This window comes from Onychostruthus taczanowskii, unplaced genomic scaffold, assembly GCF_017590055.1.
Source record: "Onychostruthus taczanowskii isolate IOZ18803 unplaced genomic scaffold, ASM1759005v1 scaffold59, whole genome shotgun sequence".
Classification (NCBI taxonomy): Eukaryota; Metazoa; Chordata; class Aves; order Passeriformes; family Passeridae; genus Onychostruthus; species Onychostruthus taczanowskii.
The window spans coordinates 1,966,182-1,987,886 of NW_024503568.1; the positions used below are offsets into that span (position 1 = coordinate 1,966,182).

Sequence of the window (21,705 nt, forward strand, 5' to 3'; positions counted from 1 at the left end):
AAGACAATGGTGTAGTTCCAGCCAATTAAATTATTGCCCATGATGTCACTAAATTGGAAAACTATTGTAAATTTGGTAAACTGCATAGGGAATTACAGAGAAACATTTGATTTAGCATTACAAACAATTTAAAAGATTATCATGCAAAGCCAAAAGAGCACACAGGAAACACTAATACCAGCAAATATTATTAGAAATAAACTAATTGTTTTCTTAACTTAATGCCACTATGAACTAGCAATAAACAGTAAACACCAGTGTAATGTAAGTACCAATGGCCAGCTCCAGATCACAAAAAAGAGCATGGTTCCTTTCAGCAGCATCAATGCAGAAAACTGTTCCTCAGTACTGCTCAACTGTGAATTTACTGTAAGCAACGAATATAAGAGCCTTCCAACTACTAATTGTGGCTTGCTATTTACAAACTTTATTTATAAACTCATTTTCATGCAAGTATAAAATACTAATTCCATGGACAAATACACATTTGTTCACCACTCTAAATTATATACACTGTATTTGCATCTAATATTCAGAGAAGTGCAAAGTCCACAGTGACGTAAAGAACAAGTTTTGTAAACTATTTTAGATTACAAGCTCTCAAAAGATATTAGTAACCATACGATAAGGTATTTTTTTTTGTATACTGCTGAAATCAAACATTTTTGTAGTAAAAGAACATACATTTCAGCTACATTCAAGTGAATATTTTATTACCATGTATTATGCCTTACAAACTTGAGTGGAGATGAGCAAGAGCGCTACAGAACCATACCTTAACGCAAGAGGTGTATTGCATGGTATGTGCAGGCATAGCAGAGGAGAGAGAAGAACTGGAAAGAAAAACAAGGTAAGGAAACTTGTACAAAAATGGACAGTAATACTGACTAACACTGGGTTATAATCTTACTTATAACAGACCTGAAGGGCTAATAGAGATCCAATTCAGAAACATCTGTGCACTGTAGGTACAGTTTGGTGCAGATCAAGAGTGCACTAATACAGTCAACGTTGTACGCATAAGATAATGCACAAAATACGCTGATATGCATATAAACAACTAACTTGTTTACATTAAGTAGGGCAGCACTGTTGTAGTACTGCATCCTTGGCACTTAGTGATAGGACAAAAGTATTTGGTTTAACTAAATTCATAAACAGGATATATAATAGTTTGTAAGATGGAACACATATATTATCCCTTTCAACCTTCTGGTTTTACAGCATTTTTCTAATTTTCCAGTTCAAATGCAAACACGACACACTAGCTAGATATGGAAGACATTTCAGATGTTGGCTTGAAACATCACCTTCAATTAAAAAAAGAGAGAATCAAACATTAATTGAAATTATAGAAAGTGAACTTGTTACTATTGTCTTGTGCAGAAAAAAAAAAAAATCTGAAACATGGGGGGGAAAAAAAAGTGACCTTATAACAAAACTCTCAAAGTCTTGACGGGCTTTTCTTGAATAGTAACTGCTTCCTTAATATCCCTTTTGTATATGCTAATTTCACTTAAAAGAATGGCTGAATTTATTAATCTGAAAGGTTGCAACTGATTTAGAAGTTTGGCATCATGTATCACATCATACAGAATGAAAGAAAATATGCTCTTCTTCAAAAAAAGCATGTTTCAGCTATGAAAGGATTCCAATTTTAAGTGATTGTCCATTATTAAACAATATTAACAACTATCTGGAGGGAGTCAATTTACTTTTGCCTGTTTCAAACAAACTGGTAAAATTGCCATTTTACATTATATATAACAAATGTAACAAAATTGTTCTTAACATATAACAATGTAATACTTTAAAATTAACTGTTTAAAATATTTTACAAAGACATTTTATTATATTTGAACTATACAACACACAAGAGTATGAAATATTTTTGAACATATACACATTTCTGTATTTTTCACATAGATTATTATTTTGCACCAAACATTGGTGTCTTAAATTTTACAGTCCTCGGTTAAAAGCAAAACAAAACCCCAGAATGTTTAGTGGATGTGTTTAGTTTGGGTTTTTTTCCTGAAAATAAAACCTATTGCAAGGAGAATTTCTCTAATGATTTTTTTTCTTTCCCCAATTTTGCATTTTGCACAAAGCTTTCCAAATAGATCAACATACACAAGAAAAATAACCTCTCTGTTATTTGCAGTGCAATTTGCCAGGGATAAAACTGAAACAAAACTGACCCTTTCCCCTCTATTAACATGGAAAATTGCAGTCAAAATGATGTCAGTGCCAATCACTACTGAGACTCCCTTACCCCTTTCATTGAAAATGCAATCCTTTTCAATATCCATTTTAATGAAAATATTTGCATAGAGCAGCCTTTTATTATTTCTAAAGAACATTATGAGCATTTAAACACAAGATAAGGCACATGTTTTTCAGCATTAATAATCTAAAACTAGTCCTGAGGATCTTCTCCTCCCCCTCAGCAAAATCTGCTTTTTTAATATACCCTGTATTACCTGAAGAAAGCAGAAAAGCAGTATAGAATAAACTCAAATTCTTTAGCTGAACTAAATCCAGAACTAAATTAAATTCAGAACATTAACAACTCCTGGTAATAGTGTAACAAATCCACAGATGAATTAAGCCACTTTCTAAACAAATAATTGTTAGAGGGAAAGAAAAAAAAGACACAGCCAGTAGCACTGTTGATGTTAGCTAAAAGTTCTAGAGATGATATTTATAGTGAGTTTTGCTAAAATAAGCTCCCATCAGAAACAAGGTAGCTAAATTGTGAGGCACTTAAGGTTGACATGAAAAGAAGGAATGCAAGGGGTCTGTTTCATAGAAAACCTGAAGTTGCATATCATATCCTTGTATTAAGCCTTCTATTAAAGTGCTAGAAATGGAGACTTAAAACAAAAGGATTCAAATATAAAATAAGTGATTACAGAGCTTAGTATGCATTAAAATGAAGTGCTTTTGATTCTCATGAATTTAGAGCTTTTTAATAGTTTTAAAAAATAAAGTCTGGAAATAATCCACATGTGAATCACCTTCCTTGTGCCATCAACGCTATTTGTAAAGTGCCCAATTATTTTCTAAACAACAAAACCATTTGCCTTATCTTATGTTGTATAGCCTGACATAGCCTGTGGTATGTATGCAATCCATACTGCAAGGACAGTCAGCCTGATGGAAAACAGCACATGCATACTTTAAATCAGAAGATTTAATTCCGCCTGTCATTCTAAGAAGCCAGGTCTTGAATTACATATCCACCCGTATATAGTGCAACCAACCTCATGTTCTCAAAATGTAATTTAGCTGTTCAAGTCTGACACTCAAAGAGAGACATATCAAGCTTTTCTTCAGAGCAACCTGACGCCCAGACAAAATCACAGATGGAGCTCTAGATCTGAATCACATAAATCCACTAGATGCCAAATCTGAGAAGGATCTGGGTTCTTTTGGATGATGAAGAGGCTGAAGATGTGTGGCAGTCTGTGCATTACTGATCACGTCTAACTGAGAGGGATATGATTCATTTACATTTCCTCCGTTGAAACCATTTTGGAACTGGCAGGAAAAAAAGAGAATATAAATGGTTAGTATAGGAAACTAATTTATTAATAAGTATTTAAAAATCCTCCTAAAGATTTAAAAATCCTCCAAATGGATGAAATAATCTTAAAATACATTGATTAGCTTTACTTTTTTTTAAATGATGATTAATGATAATTTCATTTGCATTAAAATAGGGACTGGATCATCAGTGAACCTTACCCATGTTGAAACCAATGGGAGCCCTACTTCTGGCTAAGCAAAGAAATAATTCTATTATCTAAAGTGCAATAGAGTTTCTATTTCTAGAAAGGACAGTCTGAGAACTCCTAATTGTCACATCCAGCTGTTACATTTTAAAAGCAACCTATTTACATCTTTCCATGCCTGCAGTGGGATCCAGACATAACAGCTCCTCCAGGAATGCACATGCAGTCCCAGCCATAAGCTGAAGCATACTGTGTGCAATCCACTGGCTGAAATGTTGCAGGGTGGGCTTTTTGACAGTCCTCATATTGACAGTGCCAAGTAAGAGCAACGAATGGCTTTCATCAGTCTTAGCATAATTGTTCATAGGATTATTTTAATCACCTAATGTAATGCTTCCTGTCATGCTGTGGACTTTATCTACAAAATACTCCATTCAGTCATGCAAAGAAAATACAACAAAGTATTTTAAACATTTCCATCATCTCTTTGGGAGTAGCTTATATCATAAGAACTCATTCCTTCAAGGTTTCTCTTTAAGAACACGTCTTATATGTTCATTCATCCATTCATCTATTAAATTATGCTGGGTATTAGTTCTTCTTTTTTCCTTCTATGCAAACATTGAAATTTGACTGACTGTGCACAATGCTTCTAACTTTTTAACAACGAGGCTATAGCCATGTGAATTATGTTTTTAATCAAAGCTGACATATTTTTAAGAGTACACACCAAGATTGTTTCTGACAGAAGCAGGTTATTTCAATATTCTTCATTAATAAGATGACCACAGTCATTACATTTTTTAAGAATGCTCTCAACATAGAATCAAGTACCTAGGAAGGTTTCTCCTGCTTAAATAAGGAATACTGATCCTAAACAAGCAGCCAGATGGCCACAGGCCTTTCTGTCATTCTCCATCACTGAAAGTGATTTCAGACTGCACTGGCTATGCTCCTACCACAATTCAAAGACAGGCAGAAAGTCAAGGCACATGACCACAATAGACCTTTCTGGCTTTCTAATTCCATAGTCTTTTCATGGAGAAATCAGTGGGAGTTAGAAGACTGAAAAGACACCAATCACGGCTTGTATACCAACATCTGTCCTTTCTCTGGACTCTAACCACTCACAGGGATGTGAGTGTGCTAACTCAGCCACCAAGACTGCCCTACTTGGGTTTGGCTGTGTGAATGAGGGCTCAGACAGCAGCATCCTATCTGCCCAGGCACATGAGGCTTCTGCTCATGCAGTGCTACTCAGCCCCCACGCAGCAAGGAATACCCCAACAGGAGGAGCTGAATTTGCCTCTGAACAATTAAGCACAGTTTTTCCACAAAGTGGCCTTTGATAATTTTTTTTTTACAACAAACTAAATGTCCTATTATTATTGCACACAGCATTCTAGTAAATATGAGGTAATAGACATCGTTTTTTCAGAGGTACTGTCATAGTCATTAAACTTTTTATAGATAGATGTGAAGTTAATGCAGGGAAGAAAACAAAAAAAAACAGAGATCATAACAAAAATCATTAAGGAAGTGTAGCAACAAAATAATCTGCAAAATAAATGCAACTGAAATCAGCCATTAAAAATAAAGAACTGGAATTGCAAATACAATGGCTGCTCAAAAACCAATGCAACACATTAGTACAGCTTTTATGTAAAGAGTAATTCTTTGTTATTATAAGGACAAACTTGGATGGCCCTGGAGCTGCTCTGCAACCCTGTTAAGAAGCACTCTGAAAGACTAAACACTGAGCACAGCCAGGCAAGGCACAGCCAAGTCGTACTCAAGTTTGCATAGTGCAGTTTCTCAAAGTCACTTCATGCAATTTCAACCTCAGGGAAAAACCATTCATCATGCTGAACTGTGCTATAATTTAGGTAAATTTCTGCAATTCTGCAATTGCATTCTTTTCAGCAGTGAAGCAGTTTTAAAAAAGGAATGTTTCATACTTGTATTAAGCATGTAAAAAATGGATATGTTCTAATTTCATTCCTCACCTTTGCCTTGCATAGGTTAAATGCCACTTAATACTTTAATTCTATAAATGCTTATGCATGTGCATAAGCATTTGCAGGATCAGTACTTCAGAACATTAACTCATTGAGATACAACAACAACAAAAAAAGAATTGTGGCTCTGTACTTCAGCAGCATTAACAGAAACAAAGGGTACAACAGAAAGTATTTCAACAAAGGTTATTCAGAATCAGGAACTAGCAATTGAATTTTGCTTCTAAGTTAATTTTACCAATGAAGAACAGAATTTACAAATGTACTCTGTGCTACAGCCAGGATCCACTCTTCTATGACTTTTAATGTGCATTCTCCTTGGTGAAAAAGGACGAGATTATTTTACTGTGACTGTAACTTTTTACAACTCTCTTTTCTTCTGCAGTTAATTTAGACAGCAGCTTGAGGAACAAGCTGGCTTTCACTTATAACAATATATAAAAACTTTTTTTTTGCAGTAACATTTGTGTATTGGAGTGAAATAGTTCATATTTCAGGCCATTTTTATGATACTATAATCTAATGCTTTCACTAATCCTAAAATCATTGAGGAATCGGAGTAGCTACACAATATTCACAACACTGAAAAATTTTTTTTTGATCCTTACAACATATTTAATGAAAATGAGTGTGCCAAGCAAACTCAACTCCTCTCTAAAGGGTTTATTAGCAAATTCCAAGACTTGGAATACTTTTCTTCTGCTCCTATCAGGAAAATTACTGGTATAGTACCACAGACTAGTTAATTCACTCTTGATTAATACTGCTAAAGAGAGCTATCAGACTGCAGGTACACATATATATAAACTTGACCAAATGCAACTCTCTTCACTCTAATGAACAAATAAAGCAAAGACATCCACACACTGCCAACCCATCCATTTCAAACTCAGCAAGTCAGTCACAACAAACTCTGCCCCCCAGCAGTCACCCAAAACAATACAAACTGGATTCAAAGTGCAAGCAGTGCAGCAATGCTGTTTACTATACCTTGTTCCCCAATGTTTGTTGCTGTTGATTTGTCATCATAGGCTCATACTGCATTTGATCCACGCCGCTGGGCTGTGCCTCCTGCGTGCATGGGTACATGGAAACAGCGCCTGCATAGCATGTTTGAGGAGTCAGCATAACTGACTCAGAGTTTATCCCACACTCAAGGTTTTCAGGGACTTGCTGCAAACAATTGAGAAAATCCTCAAAGTTGGAAGAATCGGAATAGTTCGAGCCATCAAAACCTGCTGCAGGAAAATCCATTTGAGCAAAATTAGAAAGCTGTGGCATCATCGCTGTGGGTTGCTTGTAAGGAACAAAGTCTTGCCTACACTCATAAGGGGAAGTGTTAACTTCTGATTTGTAAGAGAACTCAGATGTACTGGCATGCATGCCAGGGAACACGTACTGCTGGGGCTGCTGCTGTGAGCAGCTAAGAGGCATGCCAGTGCTCCAATTTGTGAACATCCCATTGACTTGCATATGTTTCATCTTTTGACAGAGCTGCTGTTGCTGCTGCTGTTGTTGCTGCTGTTCCACAAGCTGCTTCTGGTGGTGATGAAGTTGATGTGGATCTAAGTCTTGCTGTACCATGCAACCTTCATTCTGGACCAAGGGCTGCTGCTGGTTACAGTCTGAATACAAGAAGTCAGATTTATTTAAGGAATCCTGAACATAAGTCAGGATTTCGTCAGTTATGTTGATGTCCCCAATATCATCCACATCAGATAATTCAGTTTTAAAAAATTCCTCGTCCTGCTGAATACACTTTAGATCTTCAAAGTCAATACCCAGATTTTTCATGATGCTGTACAAATCACTGCTTTTGTTATCCTGAAAGAGTGCTGCACTGTCTTCAGGAAGTGGAACAGTACTGTCCTGGGAACACTCCATCAGCTCCCGTTTGAGAATGCTGTGATTTCCAGCAGGTAGGAGATTGTCTGTCCAGCCACTGCTAACAACACCACCCAGTTCATCCCTACTGTCTGCAAAGAAGTTCCGCTCAAAAGAAAGTTTATGTGAGGCTGGAGGGCAGAGGTAAACAGACTCATCTTGCCTTAACATGACACCTAGGAGGGAGTTTGGGTCCACAGAATCGTCATGTAGCGCTGCTTTGGCTCCTTTTCCCACTGTGCTTTTACTCTTCGGTTGAGAGGGGTCCATAAGGCTTGACATAGGGAAAGATACCTCATATAACACAGCCTCACCAGTGGCAAACATGAAGGGCAACTTCATGTTACGCTTCCGTAGATGTTCTGCCCCTTCTTCATCTCTGAAAATAAATCAGATATGTAGCATGGTACTGCAGTAATAAACAGTTATTCTAATCTTTTTGTCCCATGGAATTAACATAAAAAATGAACTATTCTATTTGTAGGCATTTTTCAAATTCCCACCTATTCCAGCTCAACTTGGTTGAGTTAAACCAAGAGGCAGATTATGAAATAAGGAGCTTATGACTGTAATACCACATTTACATATTACAATTGTAATTAAATCTAGACAGCATACACCATTTTCTGTGCATTATGGACTGAAATGAAAACAAGTGGGCTTTGTTCAATGCACTAAGCTTTTCTTGGTATAGCAAGTAAATCAATACTTGAAGTATCGTTTTTTCTCCATTTTACAGACTCCTCAGGAAAAATTATTTCATCTATTTAACAAGGCTGAATTCCATATTATGCAGAACTCTGTTCAGCACTAAAATTCAGGACTGAATTTGTTATTTGTTGCTCCTTCTACACAACTGCTGTTGGATTTCTCAGGTTTTGCTCATTGGGATTGAATATGGTGCATGGAATAATTTCACGCTTCTGCTGCTGACCTTGTTCTTTATAACAAATAAATTTGTCTGAAGTTTTATGCAAAAGGACTATGCCACAAGTTCTGAAATATCAGAATTTTCTACATGTTTGTTAGCAAACTGAAAGAATTTGGGGAATTTGGAATACAAAGGACAGTAATTTAAAAACAGATATTCCTTTGTGAATATAAACAAACTAGTTTTCAGTTTTGGAAGCATACTACTTTATGAACTGATGACTTACGTAAGAGGTCTTTGCGTGGCAATGATGTAATCTGGTCTCCCATTTTTGTAGACAAGCCGTGCATTTGCCTGTACCCAGGCCCATCGATTTTCTTTGGTTAGAAGCCTAAATACAGTCATTCCACTCTCACCTGTCTTCATCACTAAAGAGTAAGCATACTGTTTACTGTCCAGCAAACAAATCATGAAAACATGCATGTCATGAATAAAATCCCATCTGTAGAAAAGTCTTACAAATCTCATGCCCCCAATCACTCAATTCAGTGTGCCACTAATACATTCCCAGTGAATCAGGATGACCGATCACTTCAAGATGTCTAATTTACTCATAAAATAGAAGTCAAAACTGCAAGATATCTGCTACAGATTGGCAACATTCTATATGGGGCTTTGTCCATTATTTCTTCAATAACAGAAATTAATAAATACTAGAACAGGCAAATGACAGAAGCCCAAGTCTCTCTCACCTTCATAAAATGGCTATTACTTTAACAATTAGAAAACACATTAGTTCTGAATCCAATCCTTTCACATTTTGACTGGTTTATGCAGAGGTACTTAAAAATCTTATGTTTCATTCCCACTACCACTAACAATGCTTGATAAACACTCAATTTTCACAGTACATTTCTGTATTGGGTTTGTGTGGCCAAGTTTTGGTAGTGACAGGGAGAGCTACAGGGGTGGCCTCTCTAAGAAGCTGCTAGAAGCTTCCTCCATTTCCAGTAGAGCAAATCCCTAGCAGCTCCAAGGTGGACAGGCTGCTGGGCAAGTCTGGGACAATTAGAAATTGTGATAATGCCTCTGTGATACCATTTAAGGGAAAAAAAAAAAGTTATTGTGCAGATATAATTGTGGCCAGAGAAGAGTATGTTGAGAATATGTGAGAGGAACAGCTCTGCAGACACCAAGGTCAGTGAGGAAGGAAGGACAGAGCTGAGATTCCCCCGCAGCTCATGGTGTAGAGGCTGTGGCATGCAGAACCATGGGGATGCAGAGATCCACCTGCAGTCCGTGGAGGATTCCCATGCAGGTGGATGCCTGACAGGAGGCTGTGAACCCTTGGGAGGCCATGTGCTGGAAGAAGCTCCTGGCAGAGACTTGCAGACCCATAGAGAGAGGAGCCCACGCTAGAGAAGGTTTCCTGGTGGAAGGTGTTTTTAAGGCCTTATTTTACATCTCATTATCCTGTTCTGGTTTTATCAGTAATCAGTTCAGCTAATATGCCCAGATGAAGTCTGTTCTGCCTGTGACAGTGTTTGGTGAGTGATCTCTCCTGCTCCTTATCTCAACCCATGAACCCCTTATTATATTTTCTCTCCCTTGTCCAGCTGTGGAGGGCAGAGATGGAGAGGCTTTGGTGGGTGCCGGGCATGCAGCCAGGGTCAACCCACTACAGTAGTTTTTGTGCAAAAGCCAGGATCATGAGGGTGTTGAGATAAGGATAGTCACTAGGAGAGGCAACAGGCAAAATGAGTACTGAACAATCTTAGAGAGTAAAATGATCATGGGGAAGTTTTATTGTAATTGTGGTGAAGGACAGGGGGCGGATTTTGTGCAAATTGTCCAATTTTGTTCTGTGTTGTGATGAAGTTATCTTGGTTTTTGTGTGGGAAGCTTTAGCTTATTTTGGCTGGTTTTGTTGTTCTGAGTGAAGGTTGTGTGATGAATGTGGATTTTAAAGATTCTTAAATAAGTGATTCACAGAGGTCAGGGGCGGAAGTAATGCAATTGCTCAAAAACCCTGCACTTCTAGACAGAAAAGTTTTTAAAAATGTATTAGGAAAGTCTAATAATCTAACCAAAAACCCATGCTATAAAACTTTTCTGTTTATTTTGATCTTAGCATCAAAAATGTAGCAAAATCAGTTTTAAGACAAAGTTTCAAACCATTCAAGTTTCATCCCCTTCTACTCTGGAACCATCTGTGTTTTGCTTTATGAAAGAAATAAAACCACTGATAAGCAACAGTGACTAAGCTACACCTGAAGCAGAAAACGTGCTTAAATAGGCTGAGAACAACTTGCTGTGGGGCATTATCCATTGTCTATGAGGGGATCAAAGAAAAAAAAATTGCAGTTTTGAAGAGAAATCAGTAGGAAAAAAAGTACCATAATATTCTGAAGATGATCCTGTAAGTTCCAAAGATAACTCTGTTATAACTAACAACAAAAGTAAAAAACAGTCCCCTAAATAGTCATACATCAGATAGCTGGTGCTTCTTTCCTCAACACTATACTTCTCTCCATAATTGTTACTTAAACCAAGCTGCCAAGAATCAAACCCAGAAATGTTTGGACGTTAGCATGTTAAATCGGAGATCAATTTGTGGTAAAAATCTTACACCAATATCAAAGAAAAATGCTTTATTTAACTTGTTAACAGGAAAGCTATCCTTGGTAGTCCCCTTGCCCAAAGAAAGTTCTTGAAATAGCAGAAGTCAGGTTGAGCAGAGAAGCAAGTGAGAAGAGAAAGATGTGACAGAGACTGGAATATTTATCCTAAAAGAGTCTAAATAGGAGTATTAAACATTTCTTCAACCAGTGTAAGTTTTCAGAAGGACAGATAGAACATATGAAATTAACAGTGTTCTTTTTGTTAACAACCTCTTTTTTTTTTCTGTAATTCATATTGCATTCATACTGAAAAAAATACTCCATGCTTTGATTTTACAGCCTTTTTTAGAGAATGAAACTTACTTCGGATGTGATTTTCAGCACAATAAAGCATGTCAGCTGCATGAATAAACTGGTATCCTGTTCCTCTCATACACAGCTCTGCTTCAGTGTATCCCAGGACAATCTTTCCTCTGGAAGGTAAAACCAAAAAATTGCAACACTGCTGATGAAGCAACTCACAGAATGAATGTCAAGCAAGTTAATTATGGCTAGAACACTTCAGATGCAAGTGCTAACTACAGTTTGTTGCTATATCAATTGTATACGGAAGCAGAACAGCTCCAATAAAAAACAGAGTCAACAAATCAAAATTTTAACTAGTCTGTCAGGTTGCCTTCAGTGACTAGGACTGGGTTCACAAAACCGTTAGATCATAAAAAAGATTGGACGCCTACAGCCAGACTCTCAATTCCGTGCTACTGAACATATTCACTCCTAGCAGGCAGCTCCCATTACTCCTAAAGAAAGACACTGTTTTCTTAGCCCTGCTTCTTATAATTTACCTACAGGTGCTTGTGTGTAGAATTAAATAGGGGTTTAACTTCAGTTATCTAAAACTTCTTGCCTAAATTAGAATTTTTAGTAGCTTAAAGTTCGAATCCAGATGTATCTCAGAACTATATCCCCTTTGCTATTGAGTGGTATGGGACCCCTGTGTTTGAATTTAAACAAGATATGACTCAGAGGACCACTAGCAAGAGTCATGTTTGACCCTGCAGCTAAAATTAGAGTACTTTACTAGAGGCTGGGGAGATGAAACACTCAACAGAATTCATGTGATTTCTGTGCCATACCTGATAAAAAGACATAGTCAAAGAGAAACCTAAACAGGATTTGAAACAAAGAAATGGAGATGCAAAGACAAAAGGTGAAAAAAGGGGAAAAGTAGAGATGGGGAACAATATACATAAAAACATATTTTCAAGTGAATAAAAACATCAAACAGAGAAAAAGAAACACTTCTGTTAACATCTTCTTGTTTTTCACTTCTATCACCTTAGAGAAATAAAACATTTTGGTCTCTCAGTAGACAAAACACCGAGTAATTCAATTCTATCCTTTAAGTAGGCATGGAAACCCATGTGAGAGGCTCCATGTGAAAATGAAATGTCAGTCAAAAATAGGAGGGAGAGGAGAAGGAAGGAGGCCAGAGGCTCTTATTTTGATAAAAAAGCATCCTAATGGGCTTCTGGCCATGTTGAAGCAGAGTAACCATATTTTGATCTACTACTGCAGTAGTGTTTCCAAATTTTACATAGGGAAAAGAATAGTTTGGAAGCTGGTAAAACCATAGTATAAAACAGTATTTAAATTATTTTGAAGGAAAAAACATTTCCCTTGTATTTTACATCTATCTGAACGGAAGGAGAAACATAGAATGAAATTAAACACTTGCTTTATCAGTTCTAAAAGCAAATTTAAAACCAGATTTAGAATGAAACTTTTCTTCTTCCCTAATTCATTAGTATGCTGTCTTTTGGTTTTCCTATTTTGCATTGGTTTTGTGGGCTTTTGCTTTGTTTTTCTAACAACTGAGAGTCAGAGAGCAGTATGCCATTTCAAGGAAACAGACCACAGCAAATCCAATTCTCTTTACTTGATATCAGGGCTGGAGAGAAAAGCCTTAACAGCTTCTAAACAACCATCACTACAACAGTTTATATACCAAAAGAGTAGCCTGCTTTATATTTCAAACACATACCTGAAACCTATTTCACTGGCAAATTATTAGGCAATTACAGAGAATAATTTACACCTACTTTGCATCACAGCCAGTGGGTGTGAAATCCAGTTTGTGTTTAGTTCTGAAGATGAAGTTTTTGGTTCGTATCTCAAGGATAGATGGTGGCTGCAGGGGAGTAGCTACTGCAAACAGTGCAAGCTGAGGAGACAAAGTAGCACCATCCTTCCCTTTCTTGTTTTGTCCATGGAGAAACTTCAATCGCCCTTGAAAATTCATAGCCTTAGGATGAGGAAAAAAGTACTTGTTACATTCTGGAGATATTTAAAAACAAGATATTTCTGTTATGATGTAAAACATGTATTTTTCATTTTTCTTAAGATCCATCAGATTCAAGTTTTATAGGATAGCATACATAAAAGTTAGCTAACAAGTACAGAACACTATTGTTATACCCCTGAGTGCATCACTTCAATATATACTAATAAACATACTGAAAAATTAATTAATGGGAAGATTATTCCGTAAAAAATAATTAAAAAACCCCATGTAGTATCACATATCAAGTGGGGCTTTTAATATTCTAATGAACATACATGCATATAATTATTTCATTATTTCTCTTGCAAATTTGTATGTTCAATTTTGCAGCTGTAAAGAATTCTATTTTATAAGATATCACATAGAGGGTGATAAACTCATACTCATTTTAAAATCTAAATAATTTACTAACAAAAAATGCATTGAAAAGAGCAAGCACAAACTTTTCCAATTACGGATAAACTATCATCCTCTTAATCACCATAACTTATTGCATCTCAAGATACTCAACTTGCTATAAGAAAATACTCTTGTAATGCATTTTTATCTACAAATCACACAGCACTTTACAGAAGTTTACAAATGCTTATTTGAATTTTACTGAGGAAACTGGGCAATGACAAATAAGAGAACTTGCACCTGGTTGTGACAACATCTTAAAGGGGAGTGATTCAGTGTCACTAATTGAAACTGTGGTTCAAGCAGCCCAGATACCTTTGGAGACTTAACAAATAACATAAATTGCTGCCCCTCTTGTTGGGATTATGCAGATTTCCAACTTTTAAACATATGTGGAGGTTTTTCTGTAATTCCATACTCACCAGGAATCCAGATGAATTATCCAGGAGACATCGTAACCTGCAGATGAAATTCCTTTCCATAAAGGAAGAATTCTCCGGAGGAAGTTGGTCTGGGTTATAATAGGCTGCTGGCTGTGAAAAGCCATTATCTCCTGCAGGAAAGGATTATTTATAAGGATTATTTTTAGAAGAACACCTAGTGAAGGCTATCTATAACAAACGATCTTCCTTCTCATAAACAAAGCATTAGGTTGTGACCTGAGCAAGAACAATGTAAACTGGAAACATCCTCAGAATCTATTATTATTGTAACACTGAGGTTAAACATCAATTCTTCTGATGGGATTATGTTTTACAGGCCATGGTATTTGAAAACTGAATGTAATTTATTTTTAAGTTTTTTGGGTTTTTGGTTTTTTTTTACTTTGGGGCTTTGTTTATTTGGGTTTATAATCTATTCATTATGTTTGTCAACAGCCTAGACTCTGGACCAGTTGCAAAGAGCAGAGTTATCAGTAGAGAACACACCCATGTTCCTACAATGGTACAATCTCCAAAAAGGCACAGCAACTACAGGAACTGAGTATTCAAAAACTCAGTATCAAACTGTGAAACTTACTTTCCAGACAGCCAGATGAAAGTAGTAGCAATAAATAAAAATCAGCAACTTTAGGAAACCACTACAAAAAAATCAGCATTTTTCTCCCGTGAAGGCAAAATCACCCTACTAAATAGTCCAAATACTTCTGGGCTCTGCTGACCAATACACCATAGTTACGTCTCCAGGTATACCTGCAGTACTTGTGTTTTGCAGTTGTTTTTTTTTTTTTTACAAAATACTCAAAACCGTGATTGTTAGCTAGGATAACAACATGGGATCCTTACACCTTGTCAGGACAAGGATTTGCTGCTAAGTGGTATTTATAAAACAGACTTAAACATTTGGAATATAAAGTAAAACCAGAAGGTAAATCTATTGATTTAAATAGATAAAATACATATGTTCCACATGAGACTGCATATACAGAGATACCAGAACATGACTACTACAGCAAGTTTAGCAAAGCAATCTTGTTTACAATACATATAAAAAACCAGTCATACCCTAGGAATTCATACATGCAGAAAATTGAGAAAAATCCAGCTTAAAAAGACATTTTATAATAAAATAATCTTTAATTTAAAAAAATAGTCCCTGTACTCTTAGAGAACTGATTATCAAGTACGGACAAAATAATAATACAGATTTTAAGAACCCATATTGACTTTCCAGACATGGAGATGAGGTCAGGGAGAGCATGTCACTTAATAACACACCACATTATATTTTCTGGAATATAATTTTGTCTCATGAACAGCTGGAAAAACTTACAGATAGTCTCAGAGGTTAGTACATTGGCAAAACAAACCCAAAGGTAAACAAATCATTACCAAAAGCCAGTACTATTTAATCTCCTATGAATTCAAGGTACTGAATTGGAGCCAAATGAGATTGCTGATATCTTACTAATAGACCTTGCAACCTGAGGCCATCTAAATCCTACAAGTATGCTGAGTTATCTAGCTTTTCAGATACAATCAGGAGATACCTTTTTTTCCTTAAAAGAGCTGGTATGCAAGGTCAATTTTTGCTGAATAAACTTTAAGGTATGGAGAAAAATAAACCTTCTTCTGTCCTATCTGGTAGTGTGATGAAAAGCGATAATCTGAAATTACAGACTTCTAAAGAACTCTTACTGTCCAGTCACCACTATGAGCAGATACCACAGGCAGACAAACTCAGATATTTGTAGTCCAAGACAGTTACCACATAACTTTGAAATTAGAACATAAGAAATTCCCACACTTATCATATGGACCATTCTCAACAGACAAAGCAAATTCTCTACTTGCTACTGCTGTAGTTTTTTTATTATAAATTGCTTAACTGACAGTGAGAATTTTCAATGCTTCTGAGACAGTGCTTCTCTAGGAAGCTCTCTGAAAAAGCAATGATTATGAAGAAAGAGTATCAAGGAAACAGCTTGCAAATCCTTAATAATATTTCAAAAATGGCAGCTCTGACTGGGTGCAGATCTAGTACATGATAAGCAGTGCCAGGGTTTCTGCTGGCATCCTCAGCACAGTTAGGTGTGTCCTTCAGCATTTCTGCCACAGGAGAAACTCAGTGTTATTCTTTGGGCAAATACAGAGCTGGAATTTGAAGGTTCAGCAAGTCCAGCTGAATGCTGTGGAGTTTGTCAAGTTCCATAGTAAAATGCACAGTTCCTACTAGTGAGCAAAGCTGTAGTGAGAGAAGTGGCTTCCAACAGGAGGGGAACAGAACTCAAAACAGGAGGCAATGGACTTCAAAACTGAGCCTCCTACACTTGTGAAAGCAACACTGCTGCACTTTTCCAGGCAGACAGAAGGCAGGAAGGTTTTACTGCCAGGATCTTGAAGTGACTCACTGTAAGAAGGCAAGGAATCTTGCAGAGCTCATCTACACTCCCTAGAGCAAAACTACAGTTAACACTACAGAGGTTAGAACCCATATCCCTCACAAAGCTCACACTTGATCTCATCAGTAACGTGGAGCAACGTGCAGAACATGCAGGGCATTAAGTGCTTGTCTTTAAACTCAAGACCATATGGTTGCGCAACACGCCAAGTTCAAAAGATAATCCAGACTTAATGCCCCAAAGCAGATATTTGGGACTGAAAAAATCAGAATTTTGCAAACTTCTCTGGGAACAAGTCAAGGACCTGGAGGCATGTCTGGAAACACAGTAACAGCTGAGGAAACCAGTGGTCTAGCAGCATACCAGAGTACTGAGTGGGAAATAACCAGTCCAGGCTAACTGAAGCAGAATTAGTTCCCAGACTCAGGATGGAATCTGTGCCCGAGCAGTCATATCTATAAATATCTACATAATGCTAGTTGAATGTATTAAAACAGAAATGGATTAAATTAGCAAAAATGGAGGGGATCCTCATGGTCATCGCATTATCCTTTGCTATAAATCTGAATTCAGTTCAAAAATCCTCAACATCCAAACATTTTATACTACTTGAGGCTCAAAAGTCATCATTGAATCATAGAATGGTTTGAGATAAAAGGGACCTTGAAGATCACCTAATTCCAACCCCCGTGCCATTGACAGGGACACCTTTCACTAGACCAGGTTGCTCAAAGCCCCATCCATCCACTCCCTGAATGCTTTCAGGAATGGAGCACAATTAGCAGCTTTTAGAAAGCTAGAAACACTAGATACAAACAAAAAATTGTTTGTAATCCTGCACAGCACTTCCCGATGTTCAGTCAAATCTGAGGCCAATCCAACCTGGTATCATACTTCACAAATAACCTTTTCTAAATTCACATGCACTTCTTTAAGGTCCATATAACACAATTTCATTCTGAAGCAAGCAGGATGAAAATTTGGTTTCTGAGAGCCATGCTGTTTGCTGTACTGAACTCTGCTATTAACTAGCTGTGCAGCAGACCTGTGGAGATTCATCTAGAGATCATGTAACAACGCTGACTGCTAAATGAAAAACTGAAATATACTGAGGTGTGTTACAAACACAGTAATCTTTCTCCATTAAATCATGTAATTCCATACTCAATTTTTTTAATTACTTAAAGATTTATTTTTTAAAATGGACTTTTTACGGATTAATAAACGCCCTATAATCAAGTCGCAGTAACAAAAGATTTTACCTACGTGTTTAAACAACTGTTGTGCAAAGGGAGCATTAAAATGAAGCAGTTGTCTCAATGGCTTTATTGTCATTATGATGCAGGCACATGCTTCCTGGATTACACATAACCTGCACCTACACATCTTTGCTCTGACACACATGCAATGTATTTCTCCTCAGTTGTTTCTCAATATAGCAGCTCACTTAAGCATCAGCCAGTAACACGTGACAACTCTGCTCTAACATCCATACTGCTTGATCTTAAAGGCTCATCTATTTAACCTTCTATTTCTCTACCCCTTTTATCTCCAAGAGAAATACTGCTCTATGTAGCAATGAATGCACTATTCCCAACAGTAACACTAACTAGCACATTCTTGGACTGATTAGTCTAAGAAACATTGTTACTTATACTCCAACTTACAGTCTTCCAATTTAAAGTATAATTAGTATTTAAAGGTGCTCTGCTTTGAATAACAGTGCTTACTTGAAGCACAAAAAATAGTAATTCTCATTGTTGACTAAATGTGTCCATAAAATTCAAATAAATTTGAAAGTTGCTATTTCTTCCTTTAGTCATCTAAAATTATCTAATTTTTTTTTTATATAGACAAATTAAAAAAGCCCAGAAAACAAACAACTAATCTAACAGGCAAACAATAAATTCTGTTCTCACCTTGTACACTTGGTCCAGAATCTCCTGACTGGGCAGGATTTAATGCCCAATGTAGCTGTCGCTGAAACTCAGGTCTGTCTTCTGTGTGAATCAACTCAAATACACTCTGGTGTATAATATCCGACTAGGAAGAAAAGGAGAAAGGTGAGAGAGAATGACAATGAGAAAATTATATCACAATGTGATACAAGTTGTCTGATAAAAAACACTGTTATGGATATAGCAAAATCCATTTTGCTCAGGGATAAATCCATACAATCACAAGCAGGTGGCAAAGCTTCATGAGACAATTTTTTAGTTTGCTCAATTACACTCATGACTATAAACACAGGAAACAGCAATAAAAAAATATTGCCTTACAAAAAGAAGTTACATTATGTCAACTATTTCTTCACCTGCTTTTACCTAAGAAGGCCTGTAAATGCTATGCTTAGGTTCTGTTTAAATTATTTAATTTTATATACTGGTAAATAAATTATTTACCAGATAGTACTTTACTTGACCCACTGTAGGTGCTACAGAAATACAAAACAAGCTAAATAACCTGAACCAAACTGCCAAAACTAAGCCAAGCAGATTATAAACAGTGGATTTGCTCACCTGAAAGCTTTGTCACCTCTTAAGGAGGCGTTAAAACATGTAATTATTAAGCTCTTATTCCAATACCAATAGTGTGGTTAGGAATGTGATCTAAATGGCAAAGGCTCAAGAGAAAGGATTAGTGCTTAAAAGAATTTAGGGGGGAAAAAACCCACCCAAAATAGTCAAGAAAAGACTCAGTTTACTGAAAAGAGTTAAGGTCCTGTTTTTTGGCATGTTTCAAAAACCCAACCATTATATATACAGAAAATATTTAAATAAAACATAGATCTAATGTAATTGAGATTAATTGGCAAAAGCCTAGGTCAAATTTTGCTATGATGACCTTCATAAAACAATCAGTACTTTCCAGAATAAATTGCCAGAAATGCTAATTTTTGTAACTTTAAGACTTTACTTCTATATAATGGACTTGATTTACTGGCTTTACTTCATGAATGTTACACCCAATTTGTTTTCCAAGGTTTTTTCTTTTTTCATTCCCCAGCACTGAAGGAATACGTAAAACCAGGAATAAAAATGGGATTTTTTGAAATATTTTCTTTTACATAAACTTTCCCCAATCTCTCATCAGTTACCTCAAATTGCAGACAAAGCAAAGTATCTTGCTATTTTTAGACAGCAGCTGAATCTATCAATAGGCAGTATTCATGGACATACTTTGAGAACTATAACTATCATCTTTATTATATCATCTTCACATAAAGTAATCCCAGCAGTTTTCTAACAAAGGCAGAATTTGCCTTCTATGCCTCAGTCCTTAGTACTCTGGCACCTGGTTTTCAATAAAGTCAGCCATTTGTGATCTGCACCATAAACAGTAAAAAACAAATGCTTCTCTTTAAATTAATAATTAAATAAATAAACATGAGCAAGAGAACAAATTCCAAAAATACCAAAATCAGTCACTTGATATTTATAAATCTCAAGGCATATGGGAATAATTTTTCATGAAAGGTTTCTATTAAAATAATTACCTTCCCATTGAATTTTGTCTCACTCAGCATCATAAACTGGGTAACACCACAGTATAAATTTCAAACAGTTGTTCCAGTAAAGAATAATTAAGTGTGAAAATTTCCTATCTTGCCTAACTCAACTTTGGAAATTATATTCCTGTTGTGCTTGGCCTGACATCCTGGCTATGTAAGCTGACAGAAAATACGGTTTCAAAGTAATTCAACCTCAAGTACCTAACTGAGAGTTTTATTACAAAAAAATTTTAAGACCCTAAATATGAACACTGATGTTCCCTGAAATTAGGCAAAACCTCTGAAAAAAACAGAAGAAAAAATAAACTTACTTGTTGGAATCCCAAGTAGTCTTGGATAGTAGAAGAGACATAAAAAACCAGAGCATCTGCTGTAACAACTAACACAAATCCATTTAATGCCTGGGGAAGAAACACAGCAATCTGTCAGCTTCAGAGATAAAATTCCAGATAATTATTGTGTCTCTAGGTCTACCTATACTGTAGTCCCCCAATAAAATGTGAAGCATGTAAAAGCACATCATTATCTGACAGCACAAACAGGATTCCTCATTGCATCTCTCTACAGTGTAAGTGTTAAAATGAAGAAAATTGGATCTAATGAAAAAAACCCAAACTTCATTTTAAAATTCAGTGGAGAAGCCAATCCGTGTTAATGACTTTTCCATACCCTTGATTGTACAAGACAAGGGACATATATGAAGAACTACAAGTCTAATATCAAGCACAGTTCACAATGTTTGTGTGGCTCAGGCCTTGGACACCCCCAGCTGCCCACAGCACAAACGAGAGCCATGTCACAAACCCAGTCCCAAAATCCATTCCATTCATAGTGCAGACAGGCCACTGTGGACAGGAAATCAAGCTATCAAGATCCCCTCTATAGTCCAAGAAAACATTTTATAGTTTACTTAAAATAGAAAACCTCTGCAAAAGCAGACTGTTGCAAGTAAACAATGTTTTTGAAGAGATTTCCCCCTTCGAGGAGCAGCAGACCAGGCGGCTCCACACTCAAAGTCACGCAAAGGGCATTTATCTGAACTCCCAATCAATACGGTCCATGGCAATTGTTGTGATAGCAAACAGTACATTTGTGACTTGGCAGCTCATCTGAAAGGTGCCGATTTACTTCTGTGGATTTTAGTCAAGATTTAACAAAAGGCAGTCTCTAGGGGCTGGATTGAGTATATTGTGCCACTTAATTTCCTCAGCTGCATTCAAAGGTAAATTTGGCCAGCATATTCAAAACATTTTTTTTTTAAAACTCTTTATTGATGCAGAATTATTGCACATAGAAAATGTAAAGTAAGTGAAGGATATTCTATATATTACTGCAACAAAGTAGTAATATGTAAATGAAATATCTGATTAAACGTCTGGTCTTTAAATGCTGTGAACCACCCCAGTTTAATGTGTAGATATTATTTAATCTACTCTCATAAACAACTGTTAGCTCTATAAAAACTCCTTGTAAGTTTA

The 21,705-nt window shown here is 36.4% G+C and overlaps 1 protein-coding gene across 1 annotated transcript in view; it reads right to left on the reverse strand.

The window, feature by feature from the left end:
• Nucleotides 1-404: 404 nt before the first annotated feature.
• The window catches only part of AHR (aryl hydrocarbon receptor), a 62,088-nt gene continuing 40,787 nt past the window's right edge, over nt 405-21,705 (reverse strand). Inside the window, exons 4-11 of the mRNA XM_041418231.1 lie at nt 20,539-20,628; nt 18,636-18,759; nt 14,297-14,427; nt 13,234-13,436; nt 11,495-11,604; nt 8,797-8,938; nt 6,746-8,018; nt 405-3,543 (exon numbers count right to left, since the gene is read on the reverse strand). Of these exons, the coding sequence (XP_041274165.1) occupies nt 3,388-3,543; nt 6,746-8,018; nt 8,797-8,938; nt 11,495-11,604; nt 13,234-13,436; nt 14,297-14,427; nt 18,636-18,759; nt 20,539-20,628 (2,229 nt within the window). The 3' untranslated portion in view covers nt 405-3,387. The remainder of the gene's footprint in view (nt 3,544-6,745; nt 8,019-8,796; nt 8,939-11,494; nt 11,605-13,233; nt 13,437-14,296; nt 14,428-18,635; nt 18,760-20,538; nt 20,629-21,705) is intronic.